The 27980-nt window shown below is 51.2% G+C and overlaps 1 protein-coding gene across 3 annotated transcripts in view; it reads left to right on the forward strand.

Annotated features, from left to right (window-relative positions):
* The window catches only part of nlrc3 (NLR family, CARD domain containing 3), a 109690-nt gene that overhangs the window by 40941 nt on the left and 40769 nt on the right, over positions 1–27980 (forward strand). For 2 of the 3 annotated variants that reach the window (XM_038820769.1, XM_038820768.1), the window contains exons 2-7: positions 2922–3159; positions 9009–9269; positions 11108–12863; positions 24600–24686; positions 27378–27461; positions 27546–27629. In XM_038820769.1, the coding sequence (XP_038676697.1) occupies positions 3153–3159; positions 9009–9269; positions 11108–12863; positions 24600–24686; positions 27378–27461; positions 27546–27629 (2279 nt within the window). In that variant the 5' untranslated portion in view covers positions 2922–3152. The remainder of the gene's footprint in view (positions 1–2921; positions 3160–9008; positions 9270–11107; positions 12864–24599; positions 24687–27377; positions 27462–27545; positions 27630–27980) is intronic. The other variant, XM_038820770.1, reaches the window with a different exon arrangement.

Genomic DNA, 27980 nt, shown 5'->3' on the forward strand with positions numbered 1-27980 from the left:
ACGCCAGGTGGAAGGGTTCCCCTTGCTCCCCAGTAGGGGGGCGAGCGATAGGGTGCTCTCGGGGGTCTGGGTCGGAGGGGGGAGGATATCGGACATATACAAAGTAATGCAGGAGGCTGAGGAGGCATCAGTAGAGGAGCTGAAAGCCAAGTGGGAGGGGGAGCTGGGAGAGCAGATAGAGGATGGGACATGGGCTGATGCCCTGGAGAGGGTTAATTCTTCCTCCTCGTGTGCGAGGCTTAGCCTCATTCAATTTAAGGTGCTACATAGCGCCCATATGACGGGGACAAGGATGAGTCGGTTCTTTGGGGGTGAGGACAGATGTGTCAGGTGTTCGGGAAGTCCAGCGAACCATGTCCATATGTTTTGGGCATGTCCGGCACTGGAGGAGTTCTGGAAGGGGGTGGCAAGTACGGTGTCGAGGGTGGTGGGATCCAGGGTCAAACCAGGATGGGGACTAGCGATTTTTGGGGTTGGGGTGGAGCCGGGGGTACAGGAGGCGAGAGAGGCCGGAGTACTGGCCTTTGCGTCCCTAGTTGCGCGAAGAAGGATACTGATACAGTGGAAGGACGCGAGGCCTCCAAGCGTGGAAACTTGGATTAATGACATGGCAAGCTTTATCCAGTTGGAAAGGGTCAAATTCGCCCTGAGAGGGTCGGTACAAGGGTTCTTCAGGCGGTGGCAGCCTTTCCTCGACTTTTTGGCTCAAAGATAGGGTGCAGAGGTCGCAGCAGCAGCAACCCGGGGGGGGGGGGGGGGGGGGAGAGAGGGGAGGGTGGCAACAACGGGTGTGGTGGGCTATTTAAGGTTGTAATGCGGACAAATTTGTTCGCAGTTCTTGTTTGATGTTAATTGTTGCTTTGTTTGTTTTTGGGGGGGGAGGGGGGAGGGACAGCGCGCGCGGGGGGTCGGGCGGGGGGGGGATATTTGTTAAGAGGGAATATTTTGTAATAGTCTATGGTTAGGGGGGGTAAATATTTTCATGTAAAAAATCTCTTCAATAAAAATTATTTAAAAAAAAAATAAACTATGCAACCTTTTCTTGAGTTCTCCTGTGCTCCACTCACACCCAACTAACTAGTTTGAAGTCTTTCTTACCACCCTGTTTATCCTTTCTGCAAGGACCCTGAATCCAGCCAGGTTCAGGTTGAACCCGTCGAAGCAGTGCAGCTCCTTCCAGTCCTGGAACTGGTGTTAGTTCCCCATGAAGTGGGACATTTCATTCTTGCACCACTCCTTCAACCCCTGTTCACCTCTCAAATTTGCTTAACTCATTAACATTAACTTGCACATGGGTCTGGTAATAACCCAGAGTTTATAACCACTGAGGTTCTGATGTTTAGTTTAGTTCCTCATTCCTGATATTCTACAAACAGGACCTCTTGCCTACACTTCCTACAATGATGTAGCCATTGATCATGTTTGCATGGGTTTTCATAAATGGCAATGTTCAGGAACTTGTGTTGCACATCGAACTGGGTTCACAAAAATTGAGACAAAATCATTCCTTTTAAAGATCATTCTGTGTTCCCCAAAAACATGTTGCCAATTTCTTAAGTTCCAGTTACTAAGAACAGGTATGTTGGGGCCAGGGAACTCTTACACTTGTTTTCTTCTTTTGAATTGATTTTGTGCTGGGAAGCTGCAGATCCAATGGACAAATAAAATGGCCGGGATGTGGTGTAGGCAGATGGGCAGTGGCTATTAATTTCCTTGTGATTCTCTGAATCCCGGATTTTAATGTCTGCGTATCAAGCTCCTCCGCAGTGTTTCCCACATTGCAATGATAACCAAACTTCGAAGGTATGTAATTGACTGTAAAACACTTTGAGACATTCCAAGGTTATGAACGGTTCTATAGAAAGAAACATTTTCTGGTTACGACAGGGCAGTGTGGAGATTTTTATTCTTTCTGTTTCTAACCTGTGCTTTACCTGCCCCGGGAGTGTTTGATGGGACAGTGGCAAGGGAGCTTGATTCTGTATCTAATCCGTTTTGTTCCTGCACTGGGAGTGTTTGGGAGAGTGTCGAGTGATGAAGATGGATTTTATAAATGAGACGAGATGGAGAACATCTTTCTTACTCTCTGCTTTAATAGTTTTTAAAAAAACGTTCCAGAAATGAACTGAGTTAGAGGCTGATGTGAGTGTAGATATATTCAGCTCAGACTGTAGCTGTGTAAGTTTGCATGTTGCTGCGCTCGGTGTGGTTTAATGGTTTCTAAGCCCACAGCTTTCAATGTGTTGTATACTTGTAAACTGTGACCTCGGTCATCTGGGCACAGCTCTTGATAATAAGATTCTGCAGCATGACTCAAACTTCCTCGTTTAATTCAAACCTCTCAGATATGTTGTTGAAACATTCTTCATGGACATGACTGCCCTATCAGATGCTCCTAGGGCAGTCAAAAGAGAGGGTTAGACAGAGAGTAATGCTCCATCTGTACTGTCACATCAAAAGCTTAGGCAAAGACGTAGGTTTTAAAATGTCTTAGAGGAGGAGAGGGAAGGCCGGAGAGGTTTGGGGAGAGGATTCCAGAACTCAGAGCACTTGTTGCCTTAATTGCCTTTGAGGAAGTATTGGTGAGCCACCTTGTTGAACTACTGCAGCCTGCACAGTGAAGGTGCTCCCACAGTGCTGTTAGGGAGGATCCTGGGCTCCATGTGAATGATGCTAAAGGAACAGTGTTATGTGTGCTGGGCAGTTTCGCAATGGCCTGGCTTCCTGTACCTGCATTGGAGTGAAGTTACTGTAATCACATATTCCACACCCTCATTTCATTGCTTAGCTGATCCTATGAGCTGTGCAACTGTCATTTTGATCGTGGGAGAGGGGTAACAGGAGGAAAATCGGGCAAATTACACAAAATGCCTGCGTGCCATACTTTCGAAGGTTGAATAATATGCTAATTTGTATTACAGCAGGATGGAGAAAGGGTGACCCGAGGGGCAGCTGTGGATGGTGCTGTGCAGATTGCAGCTTCAAACCACCCCTGGATGGTATGTTTTGGAACTGGTGTCAGAGAACGAGCAGAAGTGAAAGGTCAACATTGTTCAGACTGGAACTGGCAGCACAAAGGTTGACAGATGATGTCACAGGCTATTGGAAGAAGCCAGTTGCACCCCTCAGTGCAGTAGCTGCTGTGTGAGATAATGGAAGGTACGTCTAGTCTATGAGATCAGAGATATGACATTTTTAGAGTTAATAAGCAGTAAAGATCCATCCCATCATTGGGAGGTAGGTCTAAACACGAGGATTAAACATTTGTCTTGAGTTTGGATCAAAATAAACGCTATTGAATCAGTTATACGTTGTCCCTGATTTTTAATTTCATTGACGGCAATGAAACTGAATTGCCAGGTGTTGTGCATTGTGTCTGACTGATCCAATAACAGCCAGAATATCAGTGTCCTGAGGAAGGTGTTTCAGGAGTGGTCACATAAAACTTACAGCAGGAACCACTGAAAAGGCCATGGAGATTTTTTTTTATTCCTTCACGGGATGTGAGCGCCACTGGCAACACCAGAATTTATTGCCCATCCGGAATTGCCCTTGAGAAGGTGATGGTGAGCTGCCTTCTTGAAACTCCACAGTTCATGTGATATAGGTACACACAGAGTGCTAATAGGGAGAGAGTTCCAGAATCCTGACTGAATAGCAGTGAAGGATGACAATTGAGTTTCAATTCAGAACGGTGTGTGACTTGGTGGGAAGGACTTGTCCCTGCTCTTCTTGTTCTTCCAGGTGGTAGAGGTTGCAGATTTGCAAGGTGCTGCCAAAGGAGTCATGGCAAGTTGTTGCAGTCCATTTTGTATATGGTACACGCTGCTGCAAGTGTGTACTGGTGGTGGAGTAAGTGAATGTTTAATATAGTAAATGGCTTGCTGATCAAGTGGGCTGCTTTGTCTTCAATGGTGTTGAGCTTCTTGACTGTTGTTGGAGCTGTATGCACCCAGGCAATTACTCCCTCACACTCCTGGGGCGAAATCCCCCCCCCCGCAGGGTCGGAGAATTGCCCGGGGACGGCGTAAATCCCACCCCCGCTGTGGCCGGAATTCCCTCCCACCCGGGAATTGGCGGGGGCGGGAATCACGCTGCGCCGACCGGCCCGCGATGGGCTAAAGTCCCGACGCTGAGAGGCCAATCCCGCTGACGTGGTTTCAACCACCTCTGGTGGCGACGGGATTGGCGGCGCGAGCGGGCCCTCGGGGTCCTGGGGGTGGCGCGGGGCGATCGGACCCCGGGGGGTGCCCCCACGGTGGCCTGGCCTACGATCGGGGCCCACCGATCGGCGGGCGGGCCAGTGCCGTGGGGGCACTCTTTTTCTTCCGCCGCGCCACAGCATCCACCATGGCGGAGGCGGAAGAGAACCCCCCCTACTGCGCATGCGCCGGTGGTGACGTCAGTGGCTGTTGACGCACCGGCGCATGCGCGAACCGGCGAAGGCCTTTCGGCCAGCCCCGACGCCGGGCGTCAAAGGCCGTTGCCGCCGGTTTTGGCGCCAGTCGGCGTGGCGCCAACCACTCCGGCGTGGGCCTAGCCCCTAAAGGTGTGAAGAATTCCGCACCTTTGGGGAGGCCCGACGCTGGAGTGGTTCGCGCCACTCTGCTATGCCGGGACCCCCCGCCCCGCCGGGTAGGGGAGAATCCCGGCCCTGACTTCTGCATTGCAGTTGGTGGATAGGCTTTGGGCGTCAGGTAGTGAATTACTGACCACAGAATTCCTATTGTGGCCACACTATTTATGTAGCTGGTTCAGTTATGTTTCTGGTGAGTGGGTAACCCCTGGGATGGTGATGGTGGGATTCAGTGGTGCTAATTCCAATGGACATTAAGGACAGATGGTTAGATTCCCTTTGATGGAGATAGTTATTGCCTGACACTTGTGTGGTATGAATATCACTTGCCACTTATCAGCTCAAGCCTGAATGTTGTCCAGGTCTTGCTGTATCTGCACGTGATCTACTTCAGTAAGTGAGGATTAATGAATGGCACTGAACACTGTGCAATCCTCATTGAACATCCCCACTTCTGACCTTTTGATGGATGGTCACTGATGAAGCAGCTGAAAACCCCTGCTGCAATATCCTGCAGCTGAGATTAATGGACTCCAACAACCATAACCATCTTGCTTTGTGCTAGATAAGACTCCCAGCGAGTGGAGAGATTCCCCTCAGATTCCCATTGGCTTCAGTTTTACTAGGACGCCTTGATTCCCCACATCAAATGTTACCTAGATGACAAGCACTGGTATTCTCACACCTTATGAGAAAGAAGCCCGGAGCTTTGTATAAGGTGTGCTGATCAGATGTGTGAGGTGTACTGTGATGGATTCCCTAGTTCTCAGGTAGCATACATGACCTACCTATTCAAAATTGAAGTGAAGTGATTTGCAATAAAAGCAAGCAAAATCTACCTGTTCCACCAGCATAGAGGATGAACATTATCTCTATTGCACTACAGTCTCACGGCGCCGAGGTCCCAGGTTCGATCCTGGCTCTGGCTCACTGCCCGTGTGGAGTTTGCACATTCTCCCCTTGTTTGCATGGGTTTCGCCCCCACAACACAAAGATGTGTAAGGTAGGTGGATTGAACACGCTAAATTTCCCCTTAATTGGCAAAAATGAATTGGGTATTCTAAATTTATTTTAAAAAACTCTATTGCATGACCCATGTAAATCTAGAGAGCCAGAAGTAAATTAATGGCAGAAATGGGGACTAGTATTATGGAGAGCAGCCTCAAAACCTTCTGATGTGCGTTATCTGGACAAACAGCTGATTTGCAGACAGTAATATCTCACGCACAGTCTATGAAATGATTGATGGGGCTGATTGAGTGGAGTTGCTGACCAGGATACTGGGAGAACTCTCTGTTTTCTTCCCATAGCACTGAGGGATCCATCACAGCCAGCAATCAGAGAAGCTAATGGAAAGTTGAACTACACAACCAAAACAGTAGAGGACACTGTGATTAAACTGTAGAGTGCTTTTGTCAGATTGCACCTTGAGTCCAGTTCTGGTCATGGAAAAACAGGAGAAACATTCGAGGGCTGGAGATCCTAGAGAAGAACTAATCCCTTGGATCAGGGGAATGACTTGGGAGCCCTGAGCGGTGATTTTGTAGAGTTGCATCAAATAGTGAAGGGAATGGGATAAGACAGTTCAGAGAATTACTTTAGGTTTCTGTGTCTATTCGTATACCTGTAACGCCGTATCATATACCAAATGACAGAAATTCAAGACTGGACTTCTTGGGTTAAAAACAATTTGCAACTTTTATTTTGTCAGCTAGTGGTGTCTACTAGTAAGCTTCAATTTTCACACAAGTACAGAATTTAGGAAGGTCCAACTAGCCCTGCAGTAAGCTAGTCAGATGTATCGATTGTTTGTCCTTAGCCACTACAGACAAGTTGAATTGAATTTAAAATACTTAATTCATGGTAATTCAGCTCCGAATCAAAATCTACAATACAAAAACGAAACCAAAGAAAATGGCGGTTTGCAAAGCTAGCAATAGGTTTCAGAAATTTGGTAAGAATAGCAAAAGAGGTGAGGTCTCATCCCGACAATTGAACTCTTTAAAGTTTTGAAGTTCTGTCCCCTTTTTGACTGTGATTGGGTTTAAATAATTTATAATTCATTTAATTCGAGCAAATGTCTGTCTGTCAAATTAAGAGATAAAGGCCTGATGCAATTTCTGTATTTTTCCACTCGAAGAGAACCTTTCCCACCAATTTTAGCACTATGGGGTGACTTGTTGTTACCATGGAAACGGCACTAGGATCTTATCCCAGCTCTCTAACACAAAGGGTCTTTCTGCTAGTTTGGCCTTGTGGACTCTAGAAGTTTGCTTATCTGATCGATTCCCAAGCAGTCAGCTTTTCTTACTGTCATGGTTAATATATGACTTTAAATTTTAGTTAATATGATTTCTTTAAATAATTTCTTCCTCGAAACTTTTTTACCTATGATAAAAGGTTGCTTTCTATCAGTTTTCTATCAGTTACGTAGCTAAGATAGGACAAGTGGTCACAGCTTCAAACTATTGAGAGGTAATTGTAGACTGATATCAGGAAATTCTTCTTCCTGCGAGTGTTAAATTTGTGGAATAAACGATCAAAAAGGTCTGTGGCAATAAAATGTCTGAAACCATTGAAGAAACAGTTTACGCCACCACGATGAAGGGACATTAGGATCTCACCTATTTAGATGGGTTGAATGGCTTCCCCATCTCTAATTACCTTGTGATCTGGTAGACAATGCTTCAGGAAAATGTCTCATCTGGAAGGGCAGCAGGGTAGCATGGTGGTTAGCATAAATGCTTCACAGCTCCAGGGTCCCAGGTTCAGTTCCCGGCTGGGTCACTGTCTGTGCGGAGTCTGCACATCCTCCCCGTGTGTGCGTGGGTTTCCTCCGGGTGCTCCGGTTTCCTCCCACAGTCCAAAGATGTGCGGGTGAGGTGGATTGGCTATGCTAAATTGCCTGTAGTGTCCTAAAAAGTAAGGTTGGGGGGGTGGGGTTGTTGGGTTACGGGTATAGGGTGGATACGTGGGTTTGAGTAGGGTGATCATTGCTCGGCACAACATCGAGGGCCGAAGGGCCTGTTCTGTGCTGTACTGTTCTATGTTCTATACAACACATCTGGCAATGCAACACTCCCCCAGAACTGCACTGAAGTGTCAACTTAGATTATGTGCTCAAGTTCTAGAATCGGGCAGGACTTTAATCCATGGGGAAGACATTTACAGGGTGGGTGGGCTTATTGCTCACCCCACCCCCTTACAAAGCTAGGTACCAAAATGGTGGGTGGGCTACCGTTCTCTCTTGTTGGAGATGGTCATTGCCTGGCACTTGTGTGGCGTGAATGTTATCTGCCAGTTATCAACCCAAGCCTGAATGTTGTCCAGTTATTGCTGCACGCAGGCACAGACTGCTTCAGTACCTGAGGAGTTGAGAATGGAACAGAACACTGTGCAATCATCGGCGAACATCCTCATCACTGGTGGGAAGGTGACATATGAATAAGCAGAAAATGGCTGAGTTTCAAACAACCAGAACCATCTCCCTTTGTGCTCGGTCTGACTCCAACCAGTGGAGAGTTTTCCTCTAATTCCCATTGATCACTTTTTCGAAGGTCTCCTGATACCACACTCAGTCAAATATTGCCTTGATATCAAGGGCAATCACTCTCACCTCTGCAATTTAGCTCTTTTTGGATTACACCTATAATGAGGTTTGAAGCTAACTAGTTCGGGCTGAACCCAAACTGAGCATTGGTGAATAGGTTATTGTTGTGTGAGTGCTGCTTGACAGCACTGTCACTGACACCTTCCATCACTCTTCTTTTTTTAAAATAAATTTAGAGTACCCAATTCATTTTTTTTCCAATTAAGGGGCAATTTAGCATGGCCAATCCACCTAGACTGCACATCTTTGGTTGTGGGGGTGAAACCCACGCAAAGACGGGGAGAATGTGCAAACTCCACACAGACAGTGACCCAGAGCCAGGATCGAACCTGGGACCTCGGCGCCGTGAGGCAGCAGGGCTAACCCACTGTGCCACCGTGCTGCCCTTTCCTGCCCATCACTCTTCTGAGATTGCGAATAGACTGATAGGGTAGCAATTGGTTGGTTTTTACTTATCCTACTTCTTGTGGAAGATATACCTGAGCAACATTGTTGGGTAAATTGGGTTGTAACTGTACTGGAACAGCTTGGCTGGGATGGAGGGGGCTAGTTCTGAAGCACACATCTTCAGTACTACAGCCAGGCTGTGGAGAGGGCTCATTGTATTTATACAGTGTCTTCAGCTGTTTCTTGATATTATTTGGATTGAATCAAATTGTCTGAAGATTGGCATCATCTATAAAGGTAGGGACCACACACTTGGCACTTCTGGCTGAAGATGGTTGGAAATGTTCAACCTTGTCTTTTGCACTGATCCTATTTGCGAAATGACCACTGAGAGTCTGAATTTTCACTTTCCACCATGTCTTGTGTGCATTGTAGGTATTTGGATCAACAGATATCGGAAGCAACTGGTAAAATCCATCAGTGGGCCCTTTCTGGAGACTATAATTCGTTACATGAAGAGACAGGATCTGATCAGTGCTGAAGAAGTGAATCAGATTCAGGAACTGAGTGCCTTATCGGACAAAGTGAAGGCAGTCATTGATGTTCTGGCTGGTAAAGGGAGCACCGCCTCTGAGTCACTGCAGACCTTTATAGAAACCACTAACTTGCAGCTCTACCTTTCAATTACTATTTATGGTAAGGCGTTTTATTTAATATGAACCATCCCTATTTTCTCTGTCCTGCTGTTCTCTGGTCTCCTTGAGTTATAGAGGCTGAGAAAACTGATCTTGGGCTTCCATCAGCACAGCTCAGTAGAAGAGGCATTGTGGTATTGTCACTGTCCTGGTAATCCAGAGACCCAGGATAATGCTCTGGGGACCTGGGTTTGAATCCCGCCATGGCTGATGGTAAAATTTGAATTCAATAAAACTCTAAAATTAAACGTCTAACGATGACCATGAAATCATAGTCGATTGTCGTAAAAAAGCCCACCTGGTTCACTAATATCCTTTAAGGAAGGAAATCTGGCAAGCTTACCTGGTCTGGCCTACTTAAATGCCCCTCTGAAATGGCAGAACAAGCCATTCAGTTCAAGCGTAATTAGGGATGGGCCCCAGCCAGTACCTCCCACACTCCAAATTGAATTTTAAAAATCAGTACCTCTTCACAGCAAAGCAGAAAGGCAGGGAATGGAGTAAAGAAGGAAAGAGAAAAGGGGAGGGACACAGAGGCGGAGGAGAGAGGGCTGGAGAGGATGAGAGTGGACTTGGGAAAGAGTGCTTCTGCACACCCAACTCAGTATTTTCTGAACAGTGAATTTATAAATGGGGGCACCACACACATAATTTGAAATGGTACAAATTAAAGGAGTGCAATATATTTAATAACGTGCATCTTTTAATGTTGAAGATTGATTTGCTGCAGAAGTAGCCATTGTACCCAGAAGACATACAGACTAGAAAATGACCGGGTGTCTTGACTGGATGTTACTTGCCAGATAGACTAATGAAATAGGCAGTACTCTCTCAGACACTGCAACCAGAATACTGCTTCCTGCAGTGACACAAAGGAGCCTCTGCTGTAATCTCTAACCAGATGTTGAGACTTCACCTGGCTGACTTGAAATGAAGTCATTTAAGTGTACAATGGGGAGCTTTAATCACTGCATAGTCAACAATTGGGTACTCAGTCAATGGAGGAACTGAATCATTTATCTTCTGGCATTTCATACAGAATGGATCTGTTTTTCAGGCTAAGCGGGGTATAAAGTACAATGGAAAATTAATAATATCACAGATAACTTATCAACAACTTGATGTGTTTTGAATGGCATGTTCTTCTCATTTCCTCAGTCTCCTTCCCACCTCTTTTCCCTCCTTCTTTCACATTGCTGCTTCTTCGCCCTTTCCACCTATCCATCCATTTCTCTACCTCCTGTTTTCCTTCACTTGTTTCTCCTCACTCTTTCTCCAATTCTTAGGAGGGGTCCAGAGGGGATATGGGTTACAGGGATAGGGTGGAAGTGAGGGCTTAAATGGGTCAGTGCAGACTCGATGGGCCGAATGGCCTCCTTCTGCACTGTATGTTCTATGTTCTATGTTGCTCTTCCACTTACTGCCACTCTTAGTGTTGGGTCAATATGTTTACTCTATGATAGGTTCAATTGGCATGGGGTGGCACGGTGGCACAGTGGTTAGCACTGTTGTTTCACGGTACCGAGGACCCAGTTCGATCCCGGCCCAGGGTCACTGTCTGTGTGGAGTTTGCACATTCTCCCATGTTTGTGTGGGTCTCACCCCCACACCCCAAAAAGATGCGCAGGATCGGTGAATTGGCCACACTAAATTGCCCCTTAATTGGAAAAAAAAGAATTGGGTACTCTAAATTTATTGTTTAAAAAGTGGGAGGTGAGAATGCTTCAAGTTGTTAGGTAAATTCACCAACAGTAATAGCTGATGCCTCATGCGGATTGGTTACTTGTGCACGTTGGTCGTCAGGTCCTTATTTCAAACTCTTTTGTTTTTTGTTTAAAGAGCCAATGGTACAGAAACACATTGAAGTCCTGCAGAGCAAGTTTGGGAGTGAGAATGACATCGGTGCAGTGTGTGAAACGTCCTCCCTGGAAAGGCTCACCGACCTCCTGCTAATTGATGGGCTGACGGACATCCAACAGAAAGAGCATGATGTCATGCAAACTGAGGCTACCAGAGGGATGAAGAACAGCCCAAGACATGTCCCGTTGGACAGGCTCTTCCTGCCCCTTTCGAGGGTTAATAACCCGCCACGCATCTCAGTAACGGTGGGGGTGGCTGGAATCGGTAAAAGCACTTTGGTGAAAATATTGGTGTACAAATGGTTGAAGGGGGACTTGTACAGAGATGTCACTTTCATATTCCCCTTCATGTTTCGAGAGCTGAACACCTTTGATAGGATATCTGCAGAAAAGCTGCTCAAGTTGACCTTTCCCCACATTACTGAAACCAAGCACATCCTGAATGGGACAGCAAAGGTGTTGCTGATCTTTGATGGACTGGACGAGTTCAAGTATCCACTTGAGTTTTCAAACCCCCAGACATGCACTGACCCAAAAAAAGACATCCAGATTGACAACTTAATCGCCAACATAATACGAGGCACCATTTTCTCCCAGGCAACAGTCTGGATCACTTCACGCCCAACAGGAGCAGGTCAAATCCCAGATGGAATTGTGGACAGAATGACAGAACTCAGGGGTTTTGGGGAATTGGAGATGAAGGACTTCTTGGGAACACTCTTTGAAGAAAGACCAATGGCCGTACGGGTCTTTTCACATATAAAGGCCCACAAGTCGCTCTACATAATGTGCTCTGTCCCGTCCTTTTGTCTGATGATTGGGCTGTCCCTTGCATACTACCTCAGAATCAGTAATGACGGTCATAAGGCTGGAAATTTCCCCAGGACAATGACAGAAATCTACACGTATTTCTTCAAAATGATTCTCAGTGGGGACTGGCAGGAAAAGGAACAGGAGGCACTGAAAATTGATCAAACTTACAGCAATACCAAGAAGCTGATTGTTAACCTGAGCAGGCTGGCATTTTATGGATTAATCAAACGCAAGTTTGTTTTCTATGAACAGGACATGAAGGCATACAGCATTGACCTCACCTCACTACAGGGAAGTGTGTGCACTAGGATCTTCACAAAGGATGACTCCAATATCTGTACAGTTTACTACTTTACACACATAACCATGCAGGAGTACCTAGCTGCCATTTATTATTACACGGCTGCCAAAAGGGCCATATTTGACCTCTTCACTGACAGTGCCATGTCTTGGCCCAAGATTGGCTTCCATAATCATTTTAAGAATGCGGTCAATAAGTCCCTCCAGTCAGAAGATGGTCACTTGGACATATTTGTGCGTTTTCTCTCTGGTCTGCTCTCGCCAGAAGTGAACAGATTGCTGCAGGGCCTGCTCCTGACAAAGGACGAGCACAACAGCTACCGACCATCAGTAATGCACCACTTGCAATGCTGCCTCAACACTGACTACGTAATCTCTTCGAGAACAGTGAATATCATGCACTGTCTCCATGAGCTGCAGCACACTGAGATCGCTAAGGGGGTAGCAGATGCCCTCAGAACGGGGTGTCTGGCTGGAAAACTGACCCCCATCAACTGTTCTGCTCTGGCCTACCTCCTGCAGGTGTCGGAAGAATGTATGGAAGAGGCCAATCTCTCCAACTGCCTGAGTTACAATATCTTCAAGAGCTTGCTCCCCCGTCTGTTGTACTGCCACAACCTCAGGTACCTAATCTTTTATATAATCCAACCTCTGTGGGTTTAGGTGGTGGATCCCAACTCAAAGCGTTGTGTAATCGGAGCCAAACGCTGAGGTCTACTACTCTGGACAGGGCTTGAGCTTGGGACCTCACTTTACCAGCTCTATGGCTCCCCGTTACCTCATGGGCTGCACTCAGAGATTGAATAACTGGGGACAGCTCCCTGTCCCTTTCCACAAACATTCAATCTCTTCACCACCGACGAACAGTGGCAACTGGATGTGCCAGCTACAAGATGCACCGCAGGAACTCGCAAGGTTCCTGAGGCAGCACCTTCCAAACCCAACACCACTACCATCTAGAATGACAAGAGCAGCAGATAGTTGGGAACCCCATCACCTAGAGGTTCCTATCCAAGTCACTAAACTCCCCGACTTGGAAATATTTTGTCGTTCCTTCACTGTCACTGGGTCAAAATCCGGGAACTCCCTCCCTAACAGCTCTTTGGGTATACCTACACATCAGGAACTGCAGGGATTAAAGAAGGCACAGTGGTTGGCACTGCTGCCTCACAGCACCAGGGATCTGGGTTCAATTTCTGCCTCGGGTGACTGTCTGTGTAGCGTTTGTACATTCTCCCCGTGTCTGCATGGGTTTCCTCTGCGTGCTCCGGTTTCCTCCCACAGCACAAAATATGTGCAGGTTAGTTGGATGTTGGATTGGCCATGCTAAATTACCCCTTAATGTCCAGAGATGCGCAGTTACATTATGGGATTACGGGCATAGGGCTGGCTGGACACTTGTAAATGGGCAGAGTGCTCATTCGAAGGGTCGGTGCAGACCCGATGGGCTGTATGGTCTATCCTTCTGCACTGTAGGGATTCTATTCTATTCTGTTATTCTAAGGCAGCTCACTACCACCCTCTGAAGGGCAATTAGGGATGGGCAATAAATGCTGGCCTAGCCAGTGGCACCCGCATCCCGTAAATTAATTTTAAAAAAGCACAGAACACAATCAATGGATTCTCTGACTGTAGAAATCTCTGTGAATGTCCTGGGGTACTGTGACTCGTGGAGATATGAAGCCGATGACTAGGCTGGGATTATTTTCCTTAGAAAAGCTGAAGGGGATATTTGATAAAGGTGCCTAAGATTATGCGGTATTTTGATTTTTCTTTCTTTTAAAAAATAAATTTAGAGTACCCGATTCCTTTTTTTCCAATTAAGGGGCAATTTAGCGCAGCCAATCCACCTACAGTGCACTTTGGGTGGGGGTAAGACCTACACAGACATGGGGAGAATGTGCAAACTCCACACGGACAGTGACCCGGGGCCGGGATCGAACCCGGTGATGGAACCATCAATTCTACGGACACGTGCTTGTAGGATTAGAATAGCGGTTTTAATATACTTACAACAGAGCCAGCCTGTTAGCCGTTGCACTTTCGATGAACTGGCTGGCTGGCCCTGTGGCACGGATCTTTATACAGCAGCTCCAGGGGGAAGAGTTCTGGACGGAGCCAAGGGGGGAGCCCAGTACAAACTCTCAAGTACTCCCAGAGCTACTCCCCCTGGTGGTCAGGTAGTGCAACTGCACTTACAATATCGGTACATATACACAATGGGAACAGAGTGACATTGGTAACTTATAACACCGTGTGAATCTCATTCACCACATTCACCCCCTGTGAAAAAATCAAGTCCGGCGGGGGTGGTGGCTCACAGAGTTAGTCTGTCCGGTGGACGAATTGTTCGTTGCGATCTGCGGAACACCGGGGTTGCAGCCTCTTGCGGTGGCTGGGTGGGTGTTGAGAGCTGGGGTACGATGGCAGACTCCGGGGTGGGTCTCGTCCAAACTTCATACACCTCTGGCTCGACCGGCGACTGGGGGCGCTGGGGGCGGGCTGGTGCTGACGCGTGGAACAGGTGGGGTGAGCCTGCGGGATCGGGGGCGTGAGGGGGCGGCAGCATAGGGAACGGGGTAAGGGGTTCCTCCGTGGGGGGCTGGATCCAGCGGGTGCCAGGTCCCGAAGGGATACTGTGTCCTGGCGACCGTCCGGGAACTCCACGAATGCGTACTGTGGGTTGGAATGGAGGAGGTGCACCTTTTCAACAAGGGGGTCGGTTTTGTGCGCCCTGACGCGCTTTCTCAGGAGAACCGGCCCTGGTGTCCTCAGCCACGCTGGAAGTGAGACCCCTGTGGTAGTGCCCCTAGAAAAAATGAAGAACCGCTCGTGAGGGGTTTGATTTGTCGCTGTACAGAGGAGGGATCTAATTGCGTGGAGCGCGTCTGGGAGGACTTCTTGCCATTGGGAGACTTGGAGTTTTCTAGACCAGAGGGTCAGTAGGACGGTCTTCCAGACCGTCGCATTCTCCCTCTCCACCTGCCCGTTTCCCCCTGGGGATTTAGCTGGTAGTCCTGCTCGAGGCGATGCCCTTGTCGAGCAGGTACTGACGCAGCTCGTCGCTCATAAAGGATGAACCCCGGTCACTGTGCACGCTGGGGAACCCAAACAGGGTGAAGACACTATGCAGGGCCCTAATGACTGTGTGGGAGGTCATGTCGGGGCACGGAATGGCAAAAGGGAATCGGGAGAACTCATCTATGATGTTGAGGAAATAAATTTTCTTGTTAGTTGAGGGGAGTGGCCCTTTGAAATCGATCGCAAGGCGATGAAGCCTTGACCAGGTGGGCCCTGTCTGGTCTATAGAAGTGCGGTTTGCACTCTGCACAGATCGAGCAGTCCCTGGTGACCGCTTTTACCTCCTCATTGGGGAAAGGCAGGTTTCGGGCTCTGATGTAGTGGGTGAGCCGGGTGACCCCTGGATGGCAGAGGTCATCGTGGCTGATCTGCGCGCTGGCGCATGTCCCGCGGGATAGGGCATCCGAGGGCTCATTGAGCTTCCCCGGTCGATATTTAATATCGTAACTATAGGTGGAGAGTTCGATCCTCCACCAAAGGATTTTATCGTTTTTTATTTTGCCCCTTTGCGAGTTGTCAAACATAAAGGCAACCGATCGTTGGTCGGTGATGAGGGTGAACCTCCTACCTGCGAGGTAGTGCCTCCAGTGACGAACAGCCTCCACGATGGCTTGTGCTTCCTTCTCGACTGAGGAGTGTCGGAGTTCTGAAGCGGATAGGGCATGGGAGAAAAATGCAACGGGCCTCCCTGCCTGATTTAAAGTGGCTGCTAGAGCTACCTCTGAGGCGTCGCTCAACCTGAAAGGGAGTGGATTCATCCACCGCCCGCATGGCTGCTTTGGCGATGTCCTCCTTGATGCAGCTGAAGGCCTGGCGTGCCTCAGCTGACAGGGGAAATCGTGTGGCCTTAAAGAGTGGGCGGGCTTTGTCCGCATATTGTGGGACCCCAAGCACCATTTGAGGGCCTTGGGACAATGAGGGAGGGGTCTGGGCCCAGGACTCCGTTCTCCACGACGTAGCCGAGGATGCCAGTCTGTTTCTGCAGAAAACGCATTTCTCCTTGTTATAAGTGAGGTTTAATTTCTGTGCCGTTTGGAGAAAACGGTGGAGGTTGGCGTCGTGGTCCTGCTGGTCATAGTCGCAGATGGTAACAATGTCCAGATACGGAAATGTGGCCCTCAGCCCGTACTGGTCTACCATTCGGTCCATTGCTCGTTGGAGCACCGAAACCCCGTTAGTGACGCCGAAAGGGACCCGGAGGAAATGGAAGAGGCGGCCATCGGCCTCAAACGCCGTGTAGTGGCGGTCCTCCGGGCGGATTGGGAGCTGGTGGTATGCAGACTTCAGATCCACCGTGGAAAATAGCCGATATTGGGCGATCTGATTAACCATGTCGGCAATTCTGGGGAGGGGATACGCGTCTAGGAGCATAAAGCGATTTATGGTCTGACTATAGTCGACGACCATGCAAAATGTTTCCCTGGTCTTGACGACCACCACCTGAGCTCTCCAGGGACTATTACTGGCCTCTATGATCCCCTCACTGAGCAGCCGTCGGATCTCCGATCGGATAAATACCCTATCCTGTAGGCTGTATCGCCTGCTGCGAGTAGCTACTGGTTTGCAATCTGGAGTGAGATTGGCGAAGAGAGGAGGGGGGGAGATGCGCAGCGTGGCTAGGCTGCAGATAGTGAGTGGGGGCAGGGGCCCGCCGAAGCTGAGGGTGAGGCTCCTGAGGTTGCACTGGAAATCCAGGCCTAATAAGAACATAGAACATAGAACAGTACAGCACAGAACAGGCTCTTCGGCCCTCAATGTTGTGCCGAGCAATGATCACCCTACTCAAACCCACGTATCCACCCTATACCCGTAACCCAACAACCCCCCCTTAACCTTACTTTTTAGGACACTACGGGCAATTTAGCATGGCCAATCCACCTAACCCGCACATCTTTGGACTGTGGGAGGAAACCGGAGCACCGGAGGAAACCCACGCACACACGGGGAGGACGTGCAGACTCCGCACAGACAGTGACCCAGCTGGGAATCGAACCTGGGACCCTGGAGCTGTGAAGCATTTATGCTAACCACCATCCTACCGTGCTGCCCATGTGCTACCGTGCTGCCCATAAAGTAGGCTGCAAGGGTTGGGCACACTGGATATGTGGAGCTTGTTCAAGGAACAGCTATTGCATGTTCTTGATAAGTACGTACCAGTCAGGCAGGGAGGAAGGGGTCGAGCGAGGGAACCGTGGTTTACCAAAGAAGTGGAATCTCTTGTTAAGAGGAAGAAGGAGGCCTATGTGAAGATGAGGCATGAAGTTTCAGTTGGGGCGCTTGATATTTACAAGGAAGCGAGGAAGGATCTAAAGAGAGAGCTGAGACGAGCAAGGAGGGGACATGAGAAGTCTTTGGCAGGTAGGATCAAGGAAAACCCAAAAGCTTTCTATAGGTATGTCAGGAATAAAAGAATGACTAGGGTAAGAGTAGGGCCAGTCAAGGACAGTGGTGGGAAGTTGTGTGTGGAGGCTGAGGAGATAAGCGAGATACTAAATGAATACTTTTCGTCAGTATTCACTCAAGAAAAAGATAATATTGTGGAGGAGAATGCTGAGACCCAGGCTATTAGAATAGATGGCATTGAGGTGCGTAGGGAAGAAGTGTTGGCAATTCTGGACAAGGTGAAAATAGATAAGTCCCCGGGGCCGGATGGGATTTATCCTAGGATTCTCTGGGAAGCCAGGGAAGAGATTGCTGAGCCGTTAGGCTTTGATTTTTAGGTCATCATTGGCTACAGGAATAGTGCCAGAGGACTGGAGGATAGCAAATGTGGTCCCTTTGTTCAAGAAGGGGAGTAGAGATAACCCTGGTAACTATAGGCCGGTGAGCCTAACGTTTGTGGTGGGTAAAGTCTTGGAGAGGATTATAAAAGATACGATTTATAATCATCTAGATAGGAATAATATGATTAGGGACAGTCAGCATGGTTTTGTGAAGGGTAGGTCATGCCTCACAAACCTTATCGAGTTCTTTGAGAAGGTGACTGAACAGGTAGACGAGGGTAGAGCAGTTGATGTGGTGTATATGGATTTCAGTAAAGCGTTTGATAAGGTTCCCCACGGTCGGCTATTGCAGAAAATACGGAGGCTGGGGATTGAGGGTGATTTAGAGATGTGGATCAGAAATTGGCTAGTTGAAAGAAGACAGAGAGTGGTAGTGGATGGGAAATGTTCAGAATGGAGTTCAGTTACGAGTGGCGTACCACAAGGATCTGTTCTGGGGCGGTTGCTGTTTGTCATTTTTATAAATGACCTAGAGGAGGGCGCAGAAGGATGGGTGAGTAAATTTGCAGACGACACTAAAGTCGGTGGAGTTGTAGACAGTGCGGAAGGATGTTGCAGGTTACAGAGGGACATAGATAAGCTGCAGAGCTGGGCTGAGAGGTGGCAAATGGAGTTTAATGTGGAGAAGTGTGAGGTGATTCACTTTGGAAAGAATAACAGAAATGCGGAATATTTGGCTAATGGTAAAATTCTTGGTAGTGTGGATGAGCAGAGGGATCTCGGTGTCCATGTACATAGATCCCTGAAAGTTGCCACCCAGGTTGATAGGGTTGTGAAGAAGGCCTATGGTGTGTTGGCCTTTATTGGTAGAGGGATTGAGTTCCGGAGCCATGAGGTCATGTTGCAGTTGTACAAAACTCTAGTACGGCCGCATTTGGAGTATTGCGTACAGTTCTGGTCGCCTCATTATAGGAAGGACGTGGAAGCTTTGGAACGGGTGCAGAGGAGATTTACCAGGATGTTGCCTGGTATGGAGGGAAAATCTTATGAGGAAAGGCTGATGGACTTGAGGTTGTTTTCGTTAGAGAGAAGAAGGTTAAGAGGTGACTTAATAGAGGCATACAAAATGATCAGAGGGTTAGATAGGGTGGACAGCAAGAGCCTTCTCCCGCGGATGGAGGTGGCTAGCACGAGGGGACATAGCCTTAAATTGAGGGGTAATAGATATAGGACAGAGGTCAGAGGTGGGTTTTTTACGCAAAGAGTGGTGAGGCCGTGGAATGCCCTACCTGCAACAGTAGTGAACACGCCAACATTGAGGGCATTTAAAATTTATTGGATAAGCATATGGATGATAAGGGCATAGTGTAGGTTAGATGGCCTTTAGATTTTTTCCATGTCGGTGCAACATCGAGGGCCGAAGGGCCTGTACTGCGCTGTATCGTTCTATGGGTGCCCGGGGAAATCGTAGTCTTCCGAGTGGGCGTCCGGTCGAGTAGATGCCGGTACGTTCTGGTGAGCTTGATGCAGGATCGCTGCGCTGAGTTGCGGGCCGCGTGAAGAGTGCCTGGGGAAGTCGTTGTCTTCTGATGAGCTATCTGAGCATGGAGATACAGATGGGGCCCGTGGATCGCACGTGGTGAGCGGCGGGGAAGATGGCGTCCAAGATGGCGACCCCCATGAGTCGCACGTGGCCGGCCGCATGGTGGGGGTTTGCCAAGATGGCGGCCCCCATGGATCGCATGTGGCGGGAGGGGGCGGAGTCGGGGCGTAGGCCGCAGCGTTTTCGGCCCCGCGGGCCCGCTGGTGCTGGGAGCAATTTGTTCTCTCTACTGGGGAGTTAGAAACTGGGGCCCTTTTCGCGAGGCACACTCTGGCATAGTGGCCTTTCTTCCCGCAGCTGCTGTAGGTCGCTGATCGGGCTGGGCAGTGCTGGCTTTGTCCACAGAAATAGCAGGCTGGGGCAACTGAATAGCTGGCTGGGGCAGCAGAGTGACTGGCTGGGGTCGCAGAGTAACTGGCTTTGGCAGCGCGGTAGCTGGCAGGCCGTGCAGCACAGGCCTGGGGGAGTTGTTGGTCGGGGGCCCACGATGAGGTCACGGGGTCCGCAGGAAACGAGGTGAGGCTGCGGAAGGAGACTTCCATAGTGGTAGCAGCCTCCACAGTAGTATCTAAGTCCTGGGCCCCCTTTTCTAGCAATCTTTGGCGCACATAGTTTGATCTAAGGCCTGCTACGAAAACGTCCCGCACAGCAAGCTCCCTATGTTCAGCCGCGGTAACGGCTTGATAATTACAGTCATTAGAGAGATTGTTCAGTTCACGTACAAATTCGGCTAGCATTTCTGTAGGCCGCTGACGGTGAGTCGTAAACACGTGGCGTGCATAAACCTCGTTAATGGGCCTAACGTACATTTTGTCCAATATCGCCAGCGCTGCGGTGTAAGAACCGGCCGGATTTAGCTGTGTGGAGATTCTGTGGCTTACCCTCGTGTGCAGTAGGCTGAGCTTTTGTTCCTCCGTTGTTTCAGCGGTGCTGGTTTCTGCCAGGTAGGCCTTAAAACATCTCAGCCAGTGGGAGAAAATTTCTTTAGCCTCTGCATCCTGCGGGTCGAGTTCTAGGCTTGAGGGCTGCTTCCATGATTTACTTCGACTGTTTCGTAAGTATATTAAATTGATGGAACCATCAATTCTACAGACATGTGCTTGTAGGATTAGAATAGCGGTTTTAATATACTTACAACAGAGCCAGCCTGTTAGCCGTTGCACTTTCGATGAACTGGCTGGCTGGCCCTGTGGCACGGATCTTTATACAGCAGCTCCAGGAGGAGGAGTTCTGGGCGGAGCCAAGGGGGGAGCCCAGTACAAACTCTCGAGTACTCCCAAAGCTACTCCCCCTGGTGGTCAGGTAGTGCAACTGCACTTACAATATCGGTACATATATACAATGGGAACAGAGTGACATTGGTAACTTATAACACCGTGTGAATCTCATTCACCACACACGGGACCTTGGTGCTCTGAGGCAGCAGTGCTAACCACTTAGCCACCGTGCCGCCCCTTGAGGTATTTTGATAAGGAGAAATCAGTTCCACTGGCAGTTGGACCAATACCTTGAGGAGACAAATATAAGATAATTGGCAATAGAAGCAGAGAGGCGATGAGATTTTTCATGCAGTGAGTTATTATGGGCTGGAGTCAGTGAATGCACCGGGCGCAACTGGTGAATCCTGAGTGAGGCCCAAATCGGGCCTTGCGGACCCAAGTGCAAATCATCTGACTCGTTACGCATGACACGATCTGGGTGTGAGCCACAGGCTTATTGAAATATCTTGTCGCCGAATTCTCCCGGCACCTGGGAGTCACCAGGCACACTGCCAAGGCCTCACCCGGCACTGATTAGCACTGGTTTCCACAAACCCACTATGAAGGGGTCCCCAATTCCTTCCTCCCCCCCAAATACCTGTGCAGGGCACCCCGGCCTGATCGCTACCATGCGAAAGATGCCAGAGCCTGGCACCTTGGCAGTGCCAACCTGGTACATTGGCAGTGCCATGTGGACACCTTGGCAGCGCCAGGCTGGTACCTAGGTGGTCAGGGGTGGTCGGAGGGGGTCTCCTAGGCGATCGAGGCCACATGCTAGTTGGGTTTTGGGCAGGGTGGTACACTGGTACCTCCGATACCACCAAGGCACTGAGCACTGCCAGCTTGGCACCCTAGTGGACCAGGGCTGATGCAATTCAGGAAGTCTCGGAGGCCATTGGAGCCCTTGGGTTGTTGGAGTCGAACCAGGGTAACTCCTCCTGAAAATGGGGAGGAGCCCTCTGCAACCCCCTAGTGAGGTGTCCTTACTTGGGGCTGTTGTACCCATGTCTACGTGGCATTGCATGTGGGTTGAGGTTGTGTGGGGCTCACCAGGTTCACTTAGAGATCGGGGCACCCTTTGAAGATGGCGCCCGATGTCTCAGCAGCCGGTCTCGCTGGCAGGTTCAGCTCCCCATTGCATTGGGGGTGGGTGGGTGGGGGGGGGGGGGGGGGGGGGTGGGGTGGGTGGGGGGGAGGGGTGGGGGGGGGAGGGTGGGGGGTGGGGGGGGTGGGGGGGGTGGGGGGGTGGGGGGGGTTTGGGGGGGTGGGGGGTGGTAGGTGGGGGGGGGGTGGTTGTTGGGTTACGGGTATAGGGTGGATACGTGGGTTTGAGTAGGGTGATCATTGCTCGGCACAACATCGAGGGCCGAAGGGCCTGTTCTGTGCTGTACTGTTCTATGTTCTATGATGGCTGGGCCAGGGGAAACTCCTCAAGGCCCCAAAAAATGACTATGGGCGTGATTCAATGGATAAAGAACAGAGTCCATGCAATTAAACAGTACTCTGCTTCTTTTTGACAGCCCACATGTCAACACAAACATCAAATAAAAAAGAATTCAGGAATCACCCATCGTCACCATCAACATACATAGTCCCCCCCCCCCCCGAATCCCCCACTAATGTTCGATGTTACCCAATTCTTGAAAGTGCATACTGAATAACGCTCATGAATTGTAGAACCCTTCCATCCTTCCCCTCAGTTCAAACTTAACCTTCTCAAGAGTTAAGAATTCCAACAGGTCCCCCCGCCATGCCAGGGCGCAGAGTGGAGAGGTTGAGGCGGAAGTGACCCCCCTCCCCTGCGCATGCGCGGGGATGACTTCAGCAGCCGCTGATGCTCCGGCGCATGCGCGGACTTCCGCCGGCCGGCGAAGTCCCTTCGGCCCCGGCTGGTGTGGCACCAAAGGCCGTTCCTGCCGGCCGGCGGAGCTCCAACCACTCCGGTGCGGGCCTAGCCCCTCAATGTTAGGGCTTGGCCCCTAAAGGTGCAGACACTTCCGCACCTTTGGGGCAGCCCGACGCCGGAGTGGTTCACGCCACTCCAACACGCCGGGACCCCCCCGCCCCGCCAGGTAGGGGAGAATCCCAGCCAGAGAGTTGTATTAGAAAGACATTATAGATTACTGTAGCATGGATTTAAAGTAGTGTAAAATAAACAAGCTTCGTTTTAAATGCATAGTTTGATGTTCTTTGTAAACACTACAACTTATAGCTATCTTGGAGAACTATACAAAGAACATCACATTGTTGGTATTGGACTGAAGAAGTGCTGCACTTTTGGTGATGGAAGTGGGGTGCTGCATTGCTGGAGGTGTGGTACTGAAGCTGTGCTGGATGATTGGAGTGGTTGGCTGGAGGGGGTATTGCAAGGGTATGCTGCATGTTGGAAATGTTAGACTGAGGGAGTGCTCTATTGCTCGAGTCCTTTGTCAGGGTCCTTCCTGTTTATTCCCGTATTTCCCTCCCTTTTTTTTTCCCATTATCATTTTTGATCCATGGGTGATTAATGGACGTATATCCTAAAGTCAAGTAGCAGAGAGAATGAGAAATTCAGAAGTTACAGGAGAGAACACACTGCTAGTCTCTGCCAATTTGAACAGGTACCAGAGAGAGAGAGATGGGGTGAGACTCACTTTGATTGATTGGCTGGGGGCCAATGAATTTGAAAAAAAATTTAGAGTACCCAAATTTTTTTTCCCAATTAAGGGGCAATTTAGTGTGGCCAATCCAGGAAATTAGATAATAGCAGGGGCTGGTTTAGCTCACTCGGCTAAATCGCTGGCTTTTAAAGCAGACCAAGCAGGCCAGCAGCATGGTTTGATTCCCGTACCAGACAGGCGCCGGAATGTGGCGACTAGGGGCTTTTCACAGTAACATTGAAGCCTACTCATGACAATAAGCGATTTTCATTCATTTCATTTCAATAGCTAACCTGTTGTATTTGCCGCATATTTCATTACTGTTCTTGTTATAAATAACCAGTCATTGTATTTACATTTAAAACCTGGCGACTATAATTATTGGGCAGCCAAGATCCAAAGACTTTGGGTATTTGTCTAATTATTGGTTAATTCATTTGTGTTATGACACCGGATGAAGTGAGGCTGGAATTGACCGTGCATGAACTCAGGGAGTCGTAATACTGTTGAGTGAGATGTTATCCCTGATGTTCCTCAGCTGATGATCTCGATAGTTGTGGAGTTTGTGTGGTCAGTGCGAGAATGGCCCGAGACTGCAGCAGGAGAGTGCAAACACACAGGGGGCCACATCCCTGATAGTTGTCTGTTTACTTACCCTTGAAGTGGGGTGGGGAGTCCAATGTTTTCCTAAATTCCAACACAGACTGCTGACTTGTAACAGGCATATATTGGGCAACTTCACGTCAAATGCGGTCATGGTGGCGCAGTGGTTGGCACGGCTGCCTATGACACTGAGGACCCAGGTTTGATCCCAATCCCAGGTCACTGTCCTCCCAGTACCTGTGTGGGCTTCACCTCCTCAACCTACTGTAGGGTAGGTGGATTGGCCACGCTAAATTGCTAACTGGAAAAAAATAATTGGGTACTCTAAAATTTATTTTAAAAAACTTCACGTCAAGTGACAAGTACAAGCTGGGAGTTGCTGAATAATCAGATATCCAGTGGCAGTGCTGTGTTCAGTATAAAACTGTTCTGTTTCATTTATTTTTTGAAGGCTGGAAAACAACCAGTTCAAAGACAATGTGATGGATCTACTGGGGAGCTTATTGAGTGCTAAGGACTGTCAGATCAAAAAGATTAGGTATGTCTTTCTCTTAATTGCTTCCAAATAACGACCGGGTTAGCACATCTGGATATTCTATATACTTAAAATGCTATATAAATTCAAACTACTGTACACAATCTAATTGCTACTCAAACCAGGGTGCACCACAGGTAGCATATCGCAGGCAACATATTGCAGACAACAGGCAGCAGGAGTCGGGACTGCACTGGGAGGGCAGCGGGAGGTGGGGCTGGGAGGGCAGTGGGAGGTGGGGCTGGGCTGGGAGGGCAGCGGGAGGTGGCACTGGGGGGCAGTGGGAGGTGGGGCTGGGAGGGCAGCGGGAGGTGGGACTGGGCTGGCAGGGCAGTGGGAGGTGGCACTGGGGGGCAGTGGGAGGTGGGGCTGGGAGGGCAGCGGGAGGTGGGACTGGGAGGGCAGCGGGAGGTGGGACTGGGGGGCAGTGGGAGGTGGGGCTGGGGGGCAGTGGGAGGTGGGGCTGGGCTGGGGGGGCAGTGGGAGGTGGGGCTGGGGGGCAGTGGGAGGTGGGGCTGGGGGGCAGTGGGAGGTGGGGCTGGGCTGGGGGGGCAGTGGGAGGTGGGGCAGGGGGGGCAGTGGGAGATGGGGCTGGGAGGGCAGTGGGAGGTGGGGCTGGGCTGGGGGGGCAGTGGGAGGTGGGGCTGGGCTGGGGGGGCAGTGGGAGGTGGGGCTGGGGGGGCAGTGGGAAGTGGGCTGGGGGGGCAGCGGGAGGTGGGGCTGGGCTGGGAGGGCAGTGGGAGGTGGGACTGGGGGGGCAGTGGGAGGTGGGGCTGGGAGGGCAGCGGGAGGTGGGACTGGGGGGGCAGTGGGAGGTGGGGCTGGGAGGGCAGCGGGAGGTGGGGCTGGGCTGGGAGGGCAGTGGGAGGTGGGACTGGGGGGGCAGTGGGAGGTGGGGCTGGGCTGGGGGGGCAGTGGGAGGTGGGGCTGGCAGGGCAGTGGGAGGTGGGGCTGGGAGGGCAGCGGGAGGTGGGACTGGGGGGGCAGTGGGAGGTGGGGCTGGGAGGGCAGCGGGAGGTGGGGCTGGGCTGGGAGGGCAGTGGGAGGTGGGACTGGGGGGGCAGTGGGAGGTGGGGCTGGGCTGGGAGGGCAGCGGGAGGTGGGGCTGGCAGGGCAGTGGGAGGTGGGACTGGGGGGGCAGTGGGAGGTGGGGCTGGGATGGGGGGGCAGTGGGAGGTGGGGCTGGGCTGGGAGGGCAGCGGGAGGTGGGGCTGGCAGGGCAGTGGGAGGTGGGACTGGGGGGGCAGTGGGAGGTGGGGCTGGGCTGGGGGGGCAGTGGGAGGTGGGGCTGGCAGGGCAGTGGGAGGTGGTGCTGGGGGGTGCAGTGGGAGGTGGGGCTGGGAGGGCAGTGGGAGGTGGGGCTGGGAGGGCAGTAGGAGGTGGGGCTGGGAGGGCAGTGGGAGGTGGGGCTGGGAGGGCAGTGGGAGGTGGGGCTGGGGGGGCAGTGGGAGGTGGGGCTGGGAGGGCAGTGGGAGGTGGGGCTGTGAGGGCAGTGGGAGGTGGGGCTGGGAGGGCAGTGGGAGGTGGGGCTGGGAGGGCAGTGGGAGGTGGGGCTGGGGGGGCAGTGGGAGGTGGGGCTGGGAGGGCAGTGGGAGGTGGGGCTGTGAGGGCAGTGGGAGGTGGGGCTGGGCGGGCAGTGGGAGGTGGGGCTGGGAGGGCAGTGGGAGGTGGGGCTGGGAGGGCAGTGGGAGGTGGGGCTGGGAGGGCAGTGGGAGGTGGGGCTGGGAGGGCAGTGGGAGGTGGGGCTGGGAGGGCAGTGGGAGGTGGGACTGGACTGGGAGGGCAGTGGGAGGTGGGGCTGGGCTGGGAGGGTAGTGGGAGGTGGGGCTGGGCTGGGGGGCAGTGGGAGGTGGGGCTGGGGGGGGCAGTGGGAGGTGGGGCTGGGGGGGCAGTGGGAGGTGGGGCTGGGCTGGGGGGGCAGTGGGAGGTGGGGCTGGGAGGGGCAGTGGGAGGTGGGGCTGGGCTGGGAGGGCAGCGGGAGGTGGGGCTGGGCTGGGGGGGCAGTGGGAGGTGGGACTGGACTGGGAGGGCAGTGGGAGGTGGGGCTGGGCTGGGAGGGTAGTGGGAGGTGGGGCTGGGCTGGGGGGGGCAGTGGGAGGTGGGGCTGGGGGGGCAGTGGGAGGTGGGGCTGGGGGTGGCAGTGGGAGGTGGGGCTGGGAGGGCAGCGGGAGGTGGGGCGGGGGGGGGCAGTGGGAGGTGGGGCTGGGGAGGCAGTGGGAGGTGGGGCTGGGGGGCAGTGGGAGGTGGGGCTGAGGGGGGCAGTGGGAGGTGGGGCTGGGAGGGCAGCGGGAGGTGGGGCTGGGGGCGGGGGCAGTGGGAGGTGGGGCTGGGGAGGCAGTGGGAGGTGGGGCTGGGCTGGGGGGGCAGTGGGAGGTGGGACTGGGGAGGCAGTGGGAGGTGGGGCTGGGCTGGGGGGGCAGTGGGAGGTGGGGCTGGGGGGCAGTGGGAGGTGGGGCTGAGGGGGGCAGTGGGAGGTGGGGCTGGGAGGGCAGCGGGAGGTGGGGCTGGGGGCGGGGGCAGTGGGAGGTGGGGCTGGGGAGGCAGTGGGAGGTGGGGCTGGGCTGGGGGGGCAGTGGGAGGTGGGACTGGACTGGGAGGGCTGTGAAAATTGGGTTGCAGCCAGTTGCTTTGATTGTCCAGGTGATGGTGGTTGATTTATTAACCCTGGTTATGGATGTTGTTTGTTTTGAGCAGTTTAGCTGAAAACTTAATCAGCAACAAAGGGGCGAAGGCAATTGCTCGGTCGCTGATGGTGAACAGGACTCTAGCTGCTTTAGAGTGAGTATATTCACCGGTTGCTATTCAGAATGTTTTCCGTCATGCACTTTCATTACTCTTCAACTGCTTGTTATTACCTGGCAGCCTCAGAAGCAATTCCATTGGTCCCAAAGGAGCAAAAGCACTCGCTGACGCCTTGAAGATAAACCAGGGCCTAGTCTCACTGAAGTAAGTGATTACATAGAATCTAGATGCACAGTAACTGGATGTTCTGTTCAACCTATTCTTAGCTGGTTTATATTCCACTCCAGCATTCTTCTATCCTTCCACATCTCACTCCATCAGCATATCCTTTTATTCCTCCCTCCTTCATATGTTTATTTAGTTTACCCTGAAATGCAACTGCACTATTTGCCTCAATCACTCCCTTTGGTAGCGAGTTCCACATTCTCACCACTCTTTGGGTGAAGAAGCGTCTTCTGAGTTCATTTTTGGAGTTCTTGGTGTCTATCTTATATTGATGGACCCGAGTATTGCTCTTTCTCACAATAGGGAAAACATTCACTATGTCTATGTGTC

The sequence above is a fragment of the Scyliorhinus canicula genome, chromosome 15, assembly GCF_902713615.1.
Source record: "Scyliorhinus canicula chromosome 15, sScyCan1.1, whole genome shotgun sequence".
NCBI classification, from domain to species: Eukaryota; Metazoa; Chordata; class Chondrichthyes; order Carcharhiniformes; family Scyliorhinidae; genus Scyliorhinus; species Scyliorhinus canicula.